This window comes from Equus caballus, chromosome 3, assembly GCF_041296265.1.
Source record: "Equus caballus isolate H_3958 breed thoroughbred chromosome 3, TB-T2T, whole genome shotgun sequence".
Taxonomy (NCBI): Eukaryota; Metazoa; Chordata; class Mammalia; order Perissodactyla; family Equidae; genus Equus; species Equus caballus.
In genome coordinates this window covers 120,211,604-120,227,500 of record NC_091686.1, presented here as the reverse complement: position 1 = coordinate 120,227,500, position 15,897 = coordinate 120,211,604, and the positions used below count along the sequence as shown (strand labels likewise).

At 55.3% G+C, this 15,897-nt stretch overlaps 1 protein-coding gene across 2 annotated transcripts in view; it reads left to right on the top strand.

Annotated features, from left to right (window-relative positions):
- PPP2R2C (protein phosphatase 2 regulatory subunit Bgamma) overlaps nucleotides 1-5,234 on the top strand; it is a 141,540-nt gene extending 136,306 nt beyond the window's left edge. For both annotated transcript variants that reach the window (XM_023638387.2, XM_023638388.2), the window contains exon 9: nucleotides 2,393-5,234. In XM_023638387.2, coding sequence (XP_023494155.1) covers nucleotides 2,393-2,684 — 292 coding nt within the window. In that variant the 3' untranslated portion in view covers nucleotides 2,685-5,234. The remainder of the gene's footprint in view (nucleotides 1-2,392) is intronic.
- The last annotated feature ends 10,663 nt before the right edge of the window (nucleotides 5,235-15,897 follow it).

The following is a 15,897-nucleotide window of genomic DNA, read 5'->3' as shown; positions in this document are numbered from 1 at the left end:
CAGGTTCTGCTTGGCTGCTGCTGAGGCTCCCCACGGAGGCAGAGCCAGGCCCCGGGGACTGGACACAAGACACGCCTGCCCCGGGAGCAGGCACAGGCGGACGCTGGCCCACGGCGATTAGCGCTGTGAAGTGGGCCCGGAGGGGTCCCCCACCTGCCCCTCCAGCTCCCGTCTCCACCTCTGTCCGCAGAGCTGTGCCCGGAGGCTGACCACCATGGCTGCCCTCTGGCTGCTGGCTGGGTTTAACCAATGGGGCCCCTAGAAGGAGACCTGAGACAGGAGACAGAGGGCCTGGGGTGTTTGTCCCACCTCCCTCGCTATCCTCTCGGCTGACTCTGTCCCTTTGGGCACAGCTCCCTGTGTCAGCAGATACCCCCCGCGCTCTCTCTCTCTCTCTCTCCCTCCCCCCTTTCTCTCTCTGTTTCACTCCCCAGGCCTGGGGGTGGTGACAAAATCTCCAAATGTACCAGTCCCAGTCCCTGTGATGCCCTTAGAACATTCCAGAACATTTGTGAATAGTCTTTCTAGGGAGCTCTTCTCCAATCACCCAGTTGGTGTGTACCCTCAGTCCCTTGCCAGGACCCAGGGGAGCCTTGCCTCAGTCCTCCTGGAAGCCCCTGGGACATCCGAAGAAGAGCCACTTCAAGGAAGGGGTTCCAGTCCTCATTGCCCCCAAATGTCCCCCTGCCGATCTCTGACACAAGGTCAGAGAAAGCAGTGTGGTGTCAGGACGTGGCACTGACGCTGCAGACCGTGGCTCTGGCTGAAGTCCAGCCTCGTGGTGCGCGGCCATCTCCCGGAGCTGCACAGGCTGGACAGGGGAGCCCGAAGCCCCTCGTGGACAGGAACCAAAAGGCGGCTCTTGGCCCAAACTTGCCAGGCCTCAGCCCTGCTAAAAGCTTCTCTCTGTGAGGGATCAGAACTCCGAGGGCCGACTCATCAATGAGAAGCGAGACAGCAGAGGCCCTTGTGTCATGGTGCTGTGTTATCGCATTAGGAGGTGGTCAGATATCGCTCCACCCTCTGCCCTCTGCTGGCGAGACCCAGGCGGCAGAGGGGCCTCCCCACCCCATACCCCACCCATCACCATCCAGAAAGGACTGACATTAAGAGAAGCTCCACAGGCGAGATGACAGTGTGACTTCTAGTCACAGCTTGTCCGTTCTCCTGTGGGCACAGGAGGCCGACGTCCCCTGGTGTCCCATAAAGATGCTGCAGGTTAGGGTCTCAGGTACCACACTCTCCTGGGGTCAGTCTGTCAGCCCAGGTTTTCCCACAGGAAGGAAACATGTCACAAGAAGATGTGTCACTTTCAGCCTGTGACACATTCACCCGGGGGCCCCTGAGCATCTGAGCCTGCCCAGCCTGGTGTGGCACTGGACGACCTCTCGTGGTCCATCCAGGTGGACCTCTGCCTTCTCGCATCCTCTCCACTCTACTGGTCCTATAACTTGGGTGATACTGAAGATGTGGCGCGTGTGCGTGACCCTTGTCAACCTAGGGGTCCACGCGGCTCTGTCTCAGGCAATGACACCGTCCAGAAGCACAGATCAGCTTCCGAAAGGGAGAAGGGCATTCCAGTCTGTGCACGCCTCTCCTGAAGGACATGGCAGGGAACCACTTCCCAGCCATCAGAATTGCTTCCTGGAACCCCCCTCAGTTAATTCGACGCGCCCCCCCATGCTGCCCCAGGGCCTCTGCTAGGCAAACCCCCCAGCACCTCCTCTTGGCCCAGGCCCATGTAGCTGGTATTCCTTCTCCCTGGGCTCTTACTGTGCGGATGAACTTATCCTTTGTCTCATGCAGCAGGAATCCCTCTCCTCAGGAGAGGAGAGCGGAAGAGAAACAGAGTGGATGGACAAATATAAAACTCTCTGTAGCGGGGGCGGGGAGGTCTGTGAACATCTGCACATCAACCGTGTGCAAAGAGCGTTCATTTAGTCACTCAACTACTCAGACAACAGCCCGGGTCCTTGCTGGGAAGAGCAGGTCTGATTGGTTCAGGGATCTGCCCTTTGTCAGCCACAGAGTTTACTTCTTAGTGTCTCTGTTTATTTCCCCTCTGTTGTTGCCTAGTGTCGTCGAAAGTCCAGGGCTGTCTCTCCCAGACTAAAGGGAAAGTACGGGGGCATCTTCTTATGATGTTTGAGAAGAGCACTGAAGGGGGTCTTAGCTCCTGGCCCGATGGTTCTGATGGCAGCTGAGATGGGAGGGAGGACAAGAGACCCCCAAGAGGCAGGTGGAACTGAGGCAGGGGGGCCCCACGTCTCCTCCCGCGGGCTCCCTTTCCAGGGAGCGATGGCCCTGCAGCCCCCAGGGTTATTTCCTGAGAAGGGCCGCGTTTCCGTCTCCCGAGGTCCTCCCCGCCTGACGCCTCTCCTTCTCCCGCCAGCGTCATCATGACCGGGGCCTACAACAACTTCTTCCGCATGTTTGACCGGAACACCAAGCGGGACGTGACCCTGGAGGCCTCCCGGGAGAGCAGCAAGCCCCGGGCCGTGCTCAAGCCGCGGCGCGTGTGCGTGGGTGGCAAACGCCGGCGGGACGACATCAGCGTGGACAGCCTGGACTTCACCAAGAAGATCCTGCACACGGCCTGGCACCCGGCCGAGAACATCATCGCCATTGCCGCCACCAACAACCTGTACATCTTCCAGGACAAGGTGAACTCTGAGATGCACTAGGCCCTCAGAGCCCGGTCCCGCCCGCCAGCCTCTGGCAGTGTCCCCAACCGTCAGACGGCGACCAAGGAGAGGAGGAAGATGGCAGCGGCAACAAGGACAGCCATGGCAGTGGGGTGGCGGCACAGTCGGTGACTTTAGCCTCGTCCCTCCCCAGCTTCCCTGGGCCAGAACCGCCCTTGCCGGTGATGGTCTGTTTAAAAAAGGACGACAAAGGATTCACGGCCACAAGTCCTAAAATGGACGTGACTGTGGGCCCTGAAGTTCGGGGTTCTTTCCTTCCCGTACTTGACCTGCCTGCGGTCTTTACCACATTGTTAGGATTTTTCATCTCTGGGTTAATTTTTCACTCCAGCGCTTCCTTTCCAGGGAACTGGGAGCAGCTGGGAGCTGTTTCTCTCCTGCGCCTCCCTGGCCCCAGATCTTGGCTCCGGGGACAGATAATGGGGCGTTTTCAAACAAGCCAGCCAGGGATTCTTTTGATTATAAGCGGAGCGGTTTCCACTGTCTCCTTGCTGAGGGTCCCGCCTTTGGGTGTTGGGTCGCGGATTCATGCTGAGAATTTGCGGACGCAAGCTCCTCCTCTGGGTTCTTTGAATGTCTTTCAATATCTCAGGTCCGTGAGCGTTTCCTGAGAGGGAGGGGGAGATCTACCCGTGTGTGTGCCTGTTATCCTCCCGCCCGCCCCCCTCGCCGCTCGGGGCTGTGTGCCAGGCACGGTGCTCACCCCTTGGGCGCACTGATTCAGTCCCTGTGCCTGCTCTGCGGGGCACTCCTGCCGTCCCTCCAGAGTCCCAGGGCACCTCGTGGGAACTCCTGCCGGCTCTGTCCATGACCTTTCTGAATCCCCATCATGACCCCGTGAGGTGGGTGTTCATTCATTTCCTCCATAAACACCCACTGCTCACCGAGTGCCAAGTGCCAGGGATCGAAAGGTGAATAATTTATCATCCACTTTGAACACACAAGGAAACTGAGGCCCGAAAGGATAAACAGTTGCTCAAGGAGTGCACCAGCCACGCAGTGGGGTCGGGACTCCCGTCCAGGTCTTCGCACAGGCGCCTCCTGATCCATTGCATTGGTGGCTCATATTAAAGGGACAGTCTAGCCTGGAAGGTTCTGGAGACGTCTCTTCATCCCGTGAAGCAGGACAGAGCAGGTGGGATGATGACGAGGGTCCGAGACTCGGAATGGAGAATGGACAAGATCCCGGTGCTCCCCGCCGTTGGGTAACTTCAGGACTCCCCACTCTGCCCCACGTCTGCACCCGAGCTCCTCGCTCAGATGCACTGAACTGCCTCCAGAAGAAAACTGCATGATCTGACCATTTTAGGATACCTTTTCTTTAATGACCACACCGTCTCAGAGGACACTTTCCTGAGGGCCACAGTAGTTCCTCCTGCTCTGTCAAGACCAGACCCGCCCACCGCGCCAATCATGCCCACTTGTTGTCTTTGCCCATGGATTTGCCACGGAAGCACGTGGCTTTGCATTTTGATTCCAAAAGCAGAGTGCAGAGGCCCAACGGAATCCAACCTTTTTTAGCAAGATGTCCCCTCATCCGGGAACTAGACCCCGCCCGAGATTTTTCTCAATGGATAACGGTGTATTTTTGTGTGGGTCAAAGCACAAAACGCATGTGCGCTCACTTCCGGCCATGATATTTACACGAGGAAATGGGTCCATTGATATTTTTTTCTTTTTTAATCAACGTGAATGAAGAATGTTTGTTTATATATCACTGTAAAATCCAGGTGACCTGGACAGTATTATATGTACATATCTACTCTAATTAAAATTAACAATCACAGGATTGGGTTCCTTCTTTTCCCCTTTATAAAGAGGTTCAAGAATGTGGTAAATTGTATAGAAATCTTGCTGAAGCCAAAACCCAGCTCTGAGGGCCTTACACAATTACTCGGATATTTGGCACAATCCATTTCCCTTCGCTGTTCAGACGCTGAGAGGACACCTGCATTTGCAGCCGGAGGCCACTGACATTTACCGTCCACGGCGTACAAACCAGACACTGGACGTCCGCATATGCTTCCTGGTTCCTGACTTCTGTTTTAAACTTTGGATATTGAACCAAAAAGAAAAAATAAAAAAGGAAAGAAAGAAAGAAAAAGATCTCAGAAGGAAAGCATTCCTCTGGATCCCCAGGAAATAATGATGTGCGATGCAAATTGTGAATAAGATGTGTTGAGGGGGGAGGGGCAAAGCTAGAAATGGCAGAAGGGCCAGTAAAATCGTCACAAACGTTGCTTCCTTGCTCTGTGTGAGTTTTCTGCTCCTCTTGAGTGTCCGGGCGTGCACATAGTCGTTGTGAAGTTGTCGGTGGCTTTGATTTTCGCGTGAGTCCCCCCAGGACCGAGCCAGGCGGGCGGGAGGGGTGTGCGGCGGTAGCGTAGACGGACCCGGTCGCTCTGGACTCTAACTCATAGGTGCGTTCCTGCTTTCTTTGGTGTCTCACCAATTAGCCAGCTGTTGAATAAAATTATAAATATGTTAATACCAGCTTTTTCCAATAAAATAACAAATGTTACATCGAAAGCGAGGCTCAGAAGGCTGCTTGTTTTCTGTGAGGCCGACCCCAGGGCGGGGTCCCAGAGGGCGGATGGAGACCCATGGGCGGGCGCCCAGGGGGAGGTGGGTGGGCCTCACTCAATGCTTGGTGCCTCCAGCCCCCAATGCAGCCTTGAGCCCTTCCAAGCTCTGAGGTCATCCCTGGGGAGACAGGGCTCTAATAATCCTGGCCTTGTGGGTGTGGGTGTGGGGTATGGGTGTGGGGAGGGGCGAGATGAAACCAGCCAGCCCTGCACGGCCCGGTGCAGCACCGACACTCTCCATCAGGGCCGCTGGTCGTGCTTTGTATTGTTTGAAGCAGGTGAGCAGAGCCCACCACAATTTCCAGATATTCTCACTCTTTCCCGGGATCTTTTTTGACCCTCACATCCAACTCACCCCTGGGAGCCCAGGCCTTGCCTCTCCATTTTCAAGAGGGCGTTTCCCCCTTCAGGCCCAGCAGGAGGAAGGCAGGAGCTGTTCTGCTGGGTCTGCTGGCAGGACCGACCTGGGCTAAATTCGCCATCAGCCACACGGCCCTCAGGACAGAGCATGAAGGAGGAGAAAGCTGCTTCCTGGCTGTGTGACCTTGGACATGTGGCTAACCTCTCTGAACCTCACATGTAAATAGAGAGCAGTGTTGCTCCTTCTCAGTTGGGATGACTGAAGAGATAAAAAATACGTTATTGAACCCCGTGTTCCACGGTGTGGGGGTCTTCACGTGCAAGATCTCGTTTAGGCTTCTTATTATCCCTTTTGTAGGGAAAGCGGGAAGTACTGTTATTAGACCCCCTTTACACATGGAGAAACTGAGGCTTAGAGAGATTAAGGAATTTAACTTGTGCCCAAATTCAGCAGTATGTGGTAGAGTCTGGATTCAAACCCAGATGGTGAAAGTGCCAGGCACATGGCAGGTGCTCAAAAGATGGTAACAAATATCACGGCCTCGGCCCCACCCAATGCAGCTTCGCCCGGCACTGCCTGGGCACAGGCTCCGGGACTCTGCTGGTGAGATTCCGGTTGTGCGCCTTGAGATGGCGAGAGTATCCTGGCTTATCCAGGTGGGACCAGCCTGGCACAAGAGTCCTTGAAAGTGGAGAACCTCTGCTGGCTGTGCTCAGAGGGAGATGCCCGACAGAAAAAGGCTCAGAGGGATGGGACACAAGGACTCCACCTGCCGTCGCTGGTTCTAAAGGTGGAGGAAGGGGCTGCCAGCCGAGGAACGTGGGCCCCTCCAGAAGCTAGGAAAGGCGAGGAAATGGACTCTCCCTGGAGCCTCCGGAAGGAGTGCAGCCCTGCCCACACCTTGACTTTAGCCACTGAGACCCACGTCGGACTTCTGACCCACAGACTGTGAGAGAATAAATGTGTGTGGTTTAAGCCACTGAGTTTGTGGTCATTTGTCACAGTGGCCCTAGGAGATGAATACACTCAGGTACCCTCGTTCTGATTCCCCAGCCACTCCTTTTGGTGGATTGCTGCCCACTTTGAGCCGATGAGGGCCCTCAGAGATGCCCAAGCACTTGCCTGAGGTTGCACAGCACGTAAGCAGGCAGCAACGGCAGGATGGGACTCCACGTTGCCCTTCTTTAGGGTGGCCGGGGTGAGACCCTGCAGAGAGCACCTGGCAGTGTTCAGGGGCCAGATGGTGGCAGAGAGGGGAGGGCAGGGCCCTTAGAGGTCCAGGGACTAGTGGGGAGCTCAGCCTCAGGCAGGGCAGCCAGGCCAGCTCTGTCTGCGCCTGCACACGTGGACGGGCCTCTACTCCATGCCAGGCCCTGTGGGCAGGCCACAGAGGGGAGCCTCCGAGCAGGTCGCGTGAAATCATGCGCACTCTGCTTCCCTCCCCGACCTCTCCCACCTGCAGACCATCGTCTGCTCGGATGAAAACGTAATTGTCCTCCCGTCTCTCCCCGGCCCTGAAAGCTCTGAGGCTCCTGACCCGCGCTGGGCTGTGTCCGTGAGCCTTGGCCTGGCGTGTGGGCCACTTGGGGATCTGCCCGGCTGCCTGCCAGCGTCCTTTCCCTCCACGGTCCGTGTCATTACTGGACTCACAGCGCACACTGCTGAACGGTCACTGCACTAGGCACCATGCTGGAGCTCTGTGCACATCATCTCCTTTCATCTGCAGTCACCCTCGGAGAGGAGGCTGTGATTTCCCTCGTTTGAGAAATAAAGAAACTGAGACACAAAGAGGGGGTTGACTTGCCCAAGGCCACAGACTTGTGAGTGCTGGAGCTGGGATCTGACCCCCGGCAGCATATCCCCAAACCGGTCCTGGGCTCTCGCCACCTGCACCACCTCGGGTCCCTGCGGGCGATTTCTGTGGATGCTTCCAGGCCCCTGCTCAGGCTCTTCCTCTGCCTGGAACTGACTTCAGCAGCCTGGAGCCCCCGGCTGGGTCAGGCCTGCATAAGTTCAGCCACTGGATGCAAACTTTAACAAAGGATTCCCAGCTTCCAGGGGCGGTTTCCTAGCAACCGAGAAGCTTTTAGAGCTCAAAATAATTGCCCAAGTCGTGAGTGATTCATTTCCAACAGCCATGTCCTTTTTTTAAAAACAAAGCCCCATTATCTCTACCTGGATACTGTCAGAATTACACAGGGGGCCCACACAGTCAAATGACATGATGAGTTTCAGAGAGGGACTGAAAATCTGCAAAAGGCAGCAACATTAGGAGGACAAAAGTAAAAATGAAAATTGAAAATAATCTATTATTAAAATTATGCAAAAAAGTCCAAACATGCAAAATAGATATGGGTGTGAGGAGAAGTGAATTCTTCGTTTAATACGTTTGTAAAGCCTATGAGAGGTGCAAATGACCGTGTCATTTATGAATGTTCCCAAATAAGAACTAACTGCACCTTGGAAGGGTCACCATCTGTCTTTGCAAATCTACTTAATCACTCATTTATTCATTCAACAAACATTTTCTGAGCACCTACTATGCGAACAGCAGTGAGGCTAAGTGGCTCAGAGCAGGATGCTGGAGCCCAGCTGCAGGGATTCACAGCCTGGCTTCAATGGTAGCTGTGGATCTTGGGGACGCGGCCAGCCCTTGCTGCGCCTCAGTCTTCTCATCTACAAAGGGTGGAGAATGACGGTACTCACCGTGTGGGTGGTGTGGGTTAAACAAGGAAGTCTTTGCGTAAGTGGTCAGCACAGAGCCTGGGTCCCCCGGAAGCCCGTTGATGGCATCATCGCTCTTCTCTCCCACTTCAGTGAAGTCTTGCTAAACCCTGCAGCGTGGGAGGAATTGGGGGCAGTCTGTGTCCATGCTGAGGATGAAGAGGCCTGGCTGGGAGGGCCACAGTGGCGGCCCGCGGGAGGGAGGAGGGCGCGGGGGAGGTGGGGGGTGGGGATGTTACAGGCCCTTAATTAATACTGGCCCTGATATCGGTTCCCCTACAGTGAAGCCAGCATATATGGGGTAAAACCCAAAGCACACATCCCAGTCCCCTGCTTCTTTAGCTACACTCTGCTTCTTTAACCTCTGACTCCCCGAGCTATGGAGCCAAACAGAAGTTACAAATTGTTGAAGCCCAGGTGGCCTCACACTGGGCTCCCACTAAAGTTGGGCTCATCACAGTGTGGGTCCTTGAAGTTTATCACAGGAAAACTAATGTCCAGAGAATATCGAGAAACCGAAGCTTCCCAGGCCGAACTCCTCGGCTTCCTGACGTCAGAGTCCACCACGGAGACAGACCGGCAAGGGCAGCCACCTGCAAAATTCCCTTACCTCCACCTCCTTGCAAGCAGCAAACCCTTAAAACCCTTTACTCATTTCTTAAGGGGGAGCTAACAATTCTTAAGGCACTGGCCGTTGCTTTGCTCCTTCTGCCTGGCAAAGAAAGTAAAGCCTTTCCTTTCCACTCCAGACTCTGTTCTTGTTCCTGGGATTGGCATCGGGATCAGAGACGGAAGCTTCAGTAATAGCGAGGAGTAGAGGGTTTGCTGCAGCCTGGAGCCAGCAGGCTGACCAAGACCACCAGCACCCGCCAGGATGGTCTGGGGGTCCGCGTGCACCCCCGGGCCCCTGGAACTGCTGGCCGGAATCTGGATGCCCTACAGCCAAGCAGGGTGGGAGGGTGGTGGGCGCTTGCTGTTTGTTGCCACCAGCAGCCACGTTCCCCTCTCTTGGTAACTGGGTTCTGAACTGGTTGGGGGAAGTCCCTGCTCCGTGTGCAGGCTGGGGGAGGTGTCAGTGCAAGTAGCCTGGCCCTCCCGTCATGGGGCTGGTGTGTGGCCCCTGGCCCTCGAGAGCTCGTGGGAGAGTGCGTGTGAGGCCCCGTGAGATGGAGACCCCAGGAGCCGTGCAGTTTCTGTCACTGACATAACAGTCCGAGCTAGTAAGGCGGCTTCAGTCTACAAGGCTGGCAGGAGCTGGTGGGGACGGGATGTATCTCTGTCCCTTATGGGTGTGGCCTTCCCATCACTCTCACTGGACAGGAATTAGGCACAGCACAGAGGAGGCTGGGAAATGAGGCTGCTCTTGGGTACCCAGAGGCCCAGCTCAAGGTCAGGGCTCCACTACCACAGAAGACGGGGATTTGTGGATACAGAGAGCAGCTGTCTCTGCCTCAGACAGAAAAACGAGGTGGTGCTGCTCCTTCCAGTGCCTGAGCCCACACAGCCCGAGAGAGGCCCTGGGTCTCGCCCTCCCACGGACTTTTCCACCAGAGTCCATTCTGTGACTTGCCACCAAACCATCCCAACAGGTAGAAGAGATCCGATCACTGTGCTCTTGTAACGTAACACGGGCTGCTTCTCCTACGGTGGTGAGCGCCCAACGGCTGGTCTCCCACAGGAACGACTGCTCAGGACAGAGAACGTCCCCTTTCTGGAGGCCCAATGGGGACCACAAGCGGGCAGATCCCGGAGAGGGGCAGCGGGGCGAGGGTCCCCATGGCACAGGTTCAGCCTGAGGGCAGGTGCAGGCGAGGCCACAGGGGAGGCTGACACACTGCCCAGGAGAAAACCCCAACACTTTGAAGGATAGCAGGCAGAGAACAGACATCCATTTATTTCCAAGAGGCACTGGGTGTGAGGTCTCAGGAGCTAGGCAGTGGGGTAGCAGGTGCCCGGATCTGGGGACCCGAGCCCTGTCCTTGGCCCACATCTGACACCCTGTGACTCCTGCTTGGGGAGACCGGTCACCATCAAAGAGCCTGGGCCTGTCCTGTCAGAGCAACAAGCAAGGGGAACTGGGGAGATGAGCCCTTGGGCACACCACGGGGGAGGAAATCCCCAGGGACTGAATGGTGGAGGCGGGCGAGAGTGACAAAGAAAAGTAGAGTCCTGGGTTCAAGAAGAAACAGAGATTAGGACGTGAGCCAAGGCCTGAACAGTGTCCCTGGGCCGAGGAGCTAACGACCACCAGATTCCCCTGTCCTGGGGCTCCCCCAGCCGGGGTGGTCAGCAGCCCTGAACGCTGGGGCTGGGATAAGGCCGGTGCTGGGAGAAGAGCTGCAGGGATGCAGCGCTGGGGAGGCAGAGGCAAGAGGGCGAGCAGAGCGTGGACGGCGGGGCTCACCCAGGGGTGGTGTTTTGCCACCCAGGTATTTAGGGTGTTACCGAGTACTCGGCCTGCAAGCTGGATAAGAAGGAAGATCGAAAAGGACAAGAAAGTGGGCAGTGAAAGAACCTGCAGTGTCTTTAGGGCGTCGAGCTGGTTGTGGCAGGTGGTCCTCAATGGCAGGGACAAACGTGCAGCCTGTGGGGGGAGACGAGCACAGGGCTGGGGCAAGCTCCCCTCCGCCAGGACCCTAAAGGAGCAGCGAGCCGTGGCTGGGGGCCTGGGGGAGGGAGCTCTGCCCTGTACACCAGACTGACCGTGACGCTGTGTTGTACCCCAGTCTGGCTGCCGTCTGCCCGGCCCAGGTGAGTGACGGGAACCCACCGCAAGTTGTGGCGCAGGTTTGGGCCGGAGCATTGGAAGGGACGAAAGTCCACCCGGAGACACTGGCTGAGGAGACGGCCCGGCAGGTGCAGGTGGGAAGTCAGGTCCCCCTGGAGACTGCGCCCACAGCAAGGGCGGCAGATTTAGGCTTAGATTATTTTTAAGAGGTGACTTAAGCAAGTTCCCAAGGACACTTGACATTTTGGGTGGTACAAATAGGTAATGACTCTGCGGTACTTTTTATCCCAACATTTAATTATGAAAAATGTGGTTGAGTACCCTTTTAAGAACATCCTTATCCATTCTTTTCATTCCTTTCTAAAAAGTAACTACTGTATCTAACTGACATGCCTATCCTGCCCCTGCTTCCAGAAGGGGCTCGAGGTCCCTGAGAACTTCCTGCTTCCAGGGGCACCTGTCATCAGAACACAGAGCTCTTCTGTCCCCTGACAAAATAGGCCCGTGTGCAGCAGGAGTGCCAGCCTGGTGGTCTGGTGGGTAAGCTCTGGTGCTCTTACCTCTGCGGCTTGGGTTTGTTTCGCAGTCAGGGGACCACACCTCCCATCTGTCAGTGTCACACTGTGGCAGCTGTGTGTTGCTGTGATGCTGAAAGCTACGCCACCGGGATTTCAAACACCAGCAGGGTCCCCCATGGTGGACAGGTCTCAGTGGAGCTGCTGGACTAGACAGACTAGGAAGAAGGAGCTGGCCACCCATTTCCAGAAAAACTGGCCATGGAAACCCTATGAATAGCAGCGGAGCACTGATACGGTGCCAGAAGGGGAGAGGATGGCGTGAAAAAGACCGGCAGGGCTCCCCTCTGCTGTCCCCAGGGCACTGGGAGTCTGAATCCACTCGACGGCACTGACAGCACAATGACAGAGCACAGATGCTTCCCTCCTGGCCCATCCGTATTGCTACATATGTGCACTTCAGCTTCAACTACACGGGAAGAACTTTCAACTTTACACTGCTCCGCGTCGCTGGGAGGAGACCACGGGCGTAGGGGCCAGCAGGGCGGCAGCGCGGCTTGAATCCCAACTCCATCAGGACTAAGCTGTGTGAGCCGGGCCAGAGCACTAACCTCTCTGGACCTGTTTCTGCTCCGTGTGAGCTCCCGTGGCTGCTCTAACAGATCACCATAAACTTAGTGGCCTAAAACGACACAAGTTTATTATCTTCCGGTTCTGGAGGTGGGAAGGCTGGAATGGGTCTCACTGGGCTAGAATCAAGACGTCAGCAGGGCTGGTTCTAGAGGCTCTAGAGGAGAAGCCATTCCCTGCCTTCTCCCGTTTCTAGAGGCCACCTGCATCCCTTGGCTCATGGCCCCTTCCTCCATCTTCAGAGCCAGCAGCGTCGCCTCTTGAATCTCTGACTCTGACCCTCCCGCCTCTCTCTTATAAGGACCCTTGTGATTACATGGGGCCCATCTGGATAATCCAGGATAATCTCCCCATCTCAAAACCCTTGATGTCCCCCATCTGCAAAGTCCCTTTTGCCTTGTTTAGGGGATTAGGACATGGGCATCCTTGGGGGGCCGTTATTCTGCCTGCCACATCCTCAGGATGGAAATGTCTCTCTTGCAATGGCTGCTGTGATGATTAAAGGGAAAAAAAAAACATGTTAAGCCCCAGCACACAGTAGGACTCCATGAATGCTGGCCAATTGGACAGAAGCATCTAAGACGCTCATGGTAGGTGATTGTCACACTTTACTCTACCTGCCATTATGTCCCTTTATTTATTGGCTGACGGTCCCTCTCCTCTTAGGGAACATCACCCCCGCCAGTGCAGGGACTGTTCTGTTCACTGCTGCATCCCCTGTGCTGGGGAAGAGCGAAGCACACAGTAGGTGCTCAATATTTGCTGAATGAATGAGTATTAATTTTTTTCACCATGAATAAGAAGCCCTGGTCACCAGATGGAGACTGTGCCTGTCAAAGTGTGCTCTCCCCAGGCTTCCCCATGAGACTGTGATGGCACAGAAAGCTGGTATTTGTTTCACTCTGACACCCAAACAGGTGGCTCAGGAGTTGGGATGGTTAAAGGATTCTGTCATCTGAGGGCAGATTCCAGAAAGACGAGGTTCTGCTTGGTGGGCAACTTTGAAACAGGCAACTGAAGAAATCTGGGTTCTGCCACCTGGGAGTGTGGGCACATGATGTGGGATCAGGATGTAGGAACTGAGTTCAAAAAACGGAAAAGCATGTGGAAAATTGAACATCGAGTAATCGGTCTCTAGCAGCGTGTCCAGAAGGAGGCAGGGTGGTCTTTCTGACTGTCTTCCACGCCCCCCAGAGAATGGTCAGTGCAGGCTCCGTGAAGAATGCCCCTCTGGGGCGTGGGCAAGAGGGGGTCTCACCATGCTGCCTTGGAAACTGGCGCCACACCCTCTCCAGGTGCTCAAGATGGCGCCACCCAGTTGGGTCTTTCCTGAGCAGCTCAAATGCTACTATTGCCTCATGGAAGCTCCAGGAGACCCCACCCTCCACAAATCACACAGCCCCGCCCCCGTGCTCCCACAGCCCCGGGGGATGAAGGCCCAGCAACGAGGTGCCCAGACGTGGTGTTGAGGGCTGCCCCTACGGCCGGCATGGCCTTTCCTGGAAGATCTGAGGGACAGCCCCTCTGTGCAGTGTTTTGAAAAGGGAATTTAAGACCCAGAAAAATGGTGATTTCTTCATGGCCTGATAAAAAGAACAAGATTTGGTTCCCATCCCAGCTCTGCCACCTCCTAGCCATGTGACTTTGAGCAAGTCCACACAAGGTAAACATGAACTTTTAAGCATTCTCATATGTCAAATGTGGAGAGGGGGAGGCGTGGGACCTGGTTACGAGGACCAAATGACCTCACGTAAACAAAGTGCCAGACCCACAGCAGAGCTCTGAAATCTGAGTCTCTTTCTCCTGGCAGAGGCGGGGTCAGCTCGGGGAAGCAGGAGCCTTTGCCCCCAACAGTCTGACCTCCATCCACCCCTCCATGTGTCTCACACCTGGTCCTGGGCCCGCAGGCAGCGGCCTGTTTATCAACAGGAAAGGAGGATGGCGAGCACGTCATGGAGCCTCGGGACCACAAGGGCCAAGGGCATTCTGATGTTTTCGGCCTCATGGAAGCTGTCCAGAGCCGGTCTCCAGCACTCCAGGGCTGTAGCCACCAGGCCTGCTGGGAAGGGAATGGACAGCTTTTCACTTTTTCTTAGCGGGGCCCTGGCTTCGGGGCCAGGAGGGGCTCCCAACTGCCTGCGGAACGGAGGCCCAGTTCCAATCTGGCCTCTTGACAGTAAGCTCTCTCCTCGGGAAGCCCTGGCATCCTGGGCCATGCCTGAGGCCTTCCAGGGTGCCCCGAGTGTGGACTAGTCTTCCTCTGACCTCTCCAAACCAACTGCTCCCCTTGCTGTCAAAATGGGGCAAACCCCACACCCTCCCAGCAGCCTTCCTGCCCCCATCTCCTACCACAGGCTGGAAGGTCCCCGCTCTCTGGGCTCCCACACTTCTGACTCTGAACCAGGGCTACTCACGTCTGACTTGTGCGATTTTCCTTGGGGCGGGCCCTGGGTTTGACTCCAACTGTGGGATTACAGCGTCTGCTCAGCATCACAGTGCAATAAATATTTGCTCAAGGGCGGCAACGAATGCATTCAAGGCTCATTAATTAAGTTAAACAAGGAATGTTTTAGATGGTAAGTCACAGGTATTGGCCAAGCTTTTCTGGACATGTCATCATGAGGAATTGAACCCGTGACACAGGGAGGGAGGCAGGACGTGAGTCCCAGGGCGTGGGGGTGAGGCGGGGGTGCAGACAGCATCATCAGCCCCCAGCCCCTGTCTGGATTAAGCCACTCCAGTCAGCACCAATCTAAATGTGGTTATTTTCACAAAGTTTAACTTTTTAAAAAGCCAGAAGAGGGGCCATCCCGGTGGCACAGCGGTTAAGTGCGCACGTTCTGCTCCGGCGGCCTGGGTTTCACCGGTTCGGATCCTGGGTGCGGACATGGCACTACTTGGCAAACTATGCTGTGGTAGGCATCCCACATATAAAGTACAGGAAGATGGCATGGATGTTAGCTCAGGGCCAGTCTTCCTCAGCAAAAAGAGAAATATTGGCAGCAGATGTTAGCTCAGTGCTAATCTTTCTCAAAAAAAAAAAAAAGCCAGAAGGGACAGTTTGCCTCGTGAGGGACTGTCTGAAGGTTCTTAATTGGTTCTCAAGCTCCATGAATGTTTAACTCCTTTTAAAAAATTCACAAATGTTTACTGAGCATTTCCTAGGGCCTGACTATTCTAACCACAAGAAAATTAACTCGTTTAAGCCTAAAAAAAAGAAAACCCATGAGGCAGGTCCTGTTATATCCCCAATTTACAGAAAAGGAAACTGAGGCCAGAAGAGGAAACCATGACCTTGCCCAAGGTCACACAGCTGGGAAGGCCCAGAAGTGGGTTCAGACCCGGCAGCTGGCCCCTTGTTCTCACCTGCTGTGTATGTTACACCTGGACTTACAAATAACACTCGTCTTCACTTCAGACTGGAGTTCTGTACATTTAGTTTCTTAGAAAAGGTTTCACTGTTAAGAAGTTTTAGAAACCACTGGCCCGGCCCAGACTTCTCGTTTTACGGATGGGGACACTAAGGCCGATAACAGGGGCTGAAGGGCTCCTGGTCACACAGGACTTTGTGATGGAGGCCATAGAACTGGGGCAATACCCAGTCTGGGGCCACCCTCATGAGGCCACACTGCCCCTGCACTAAGGAGGG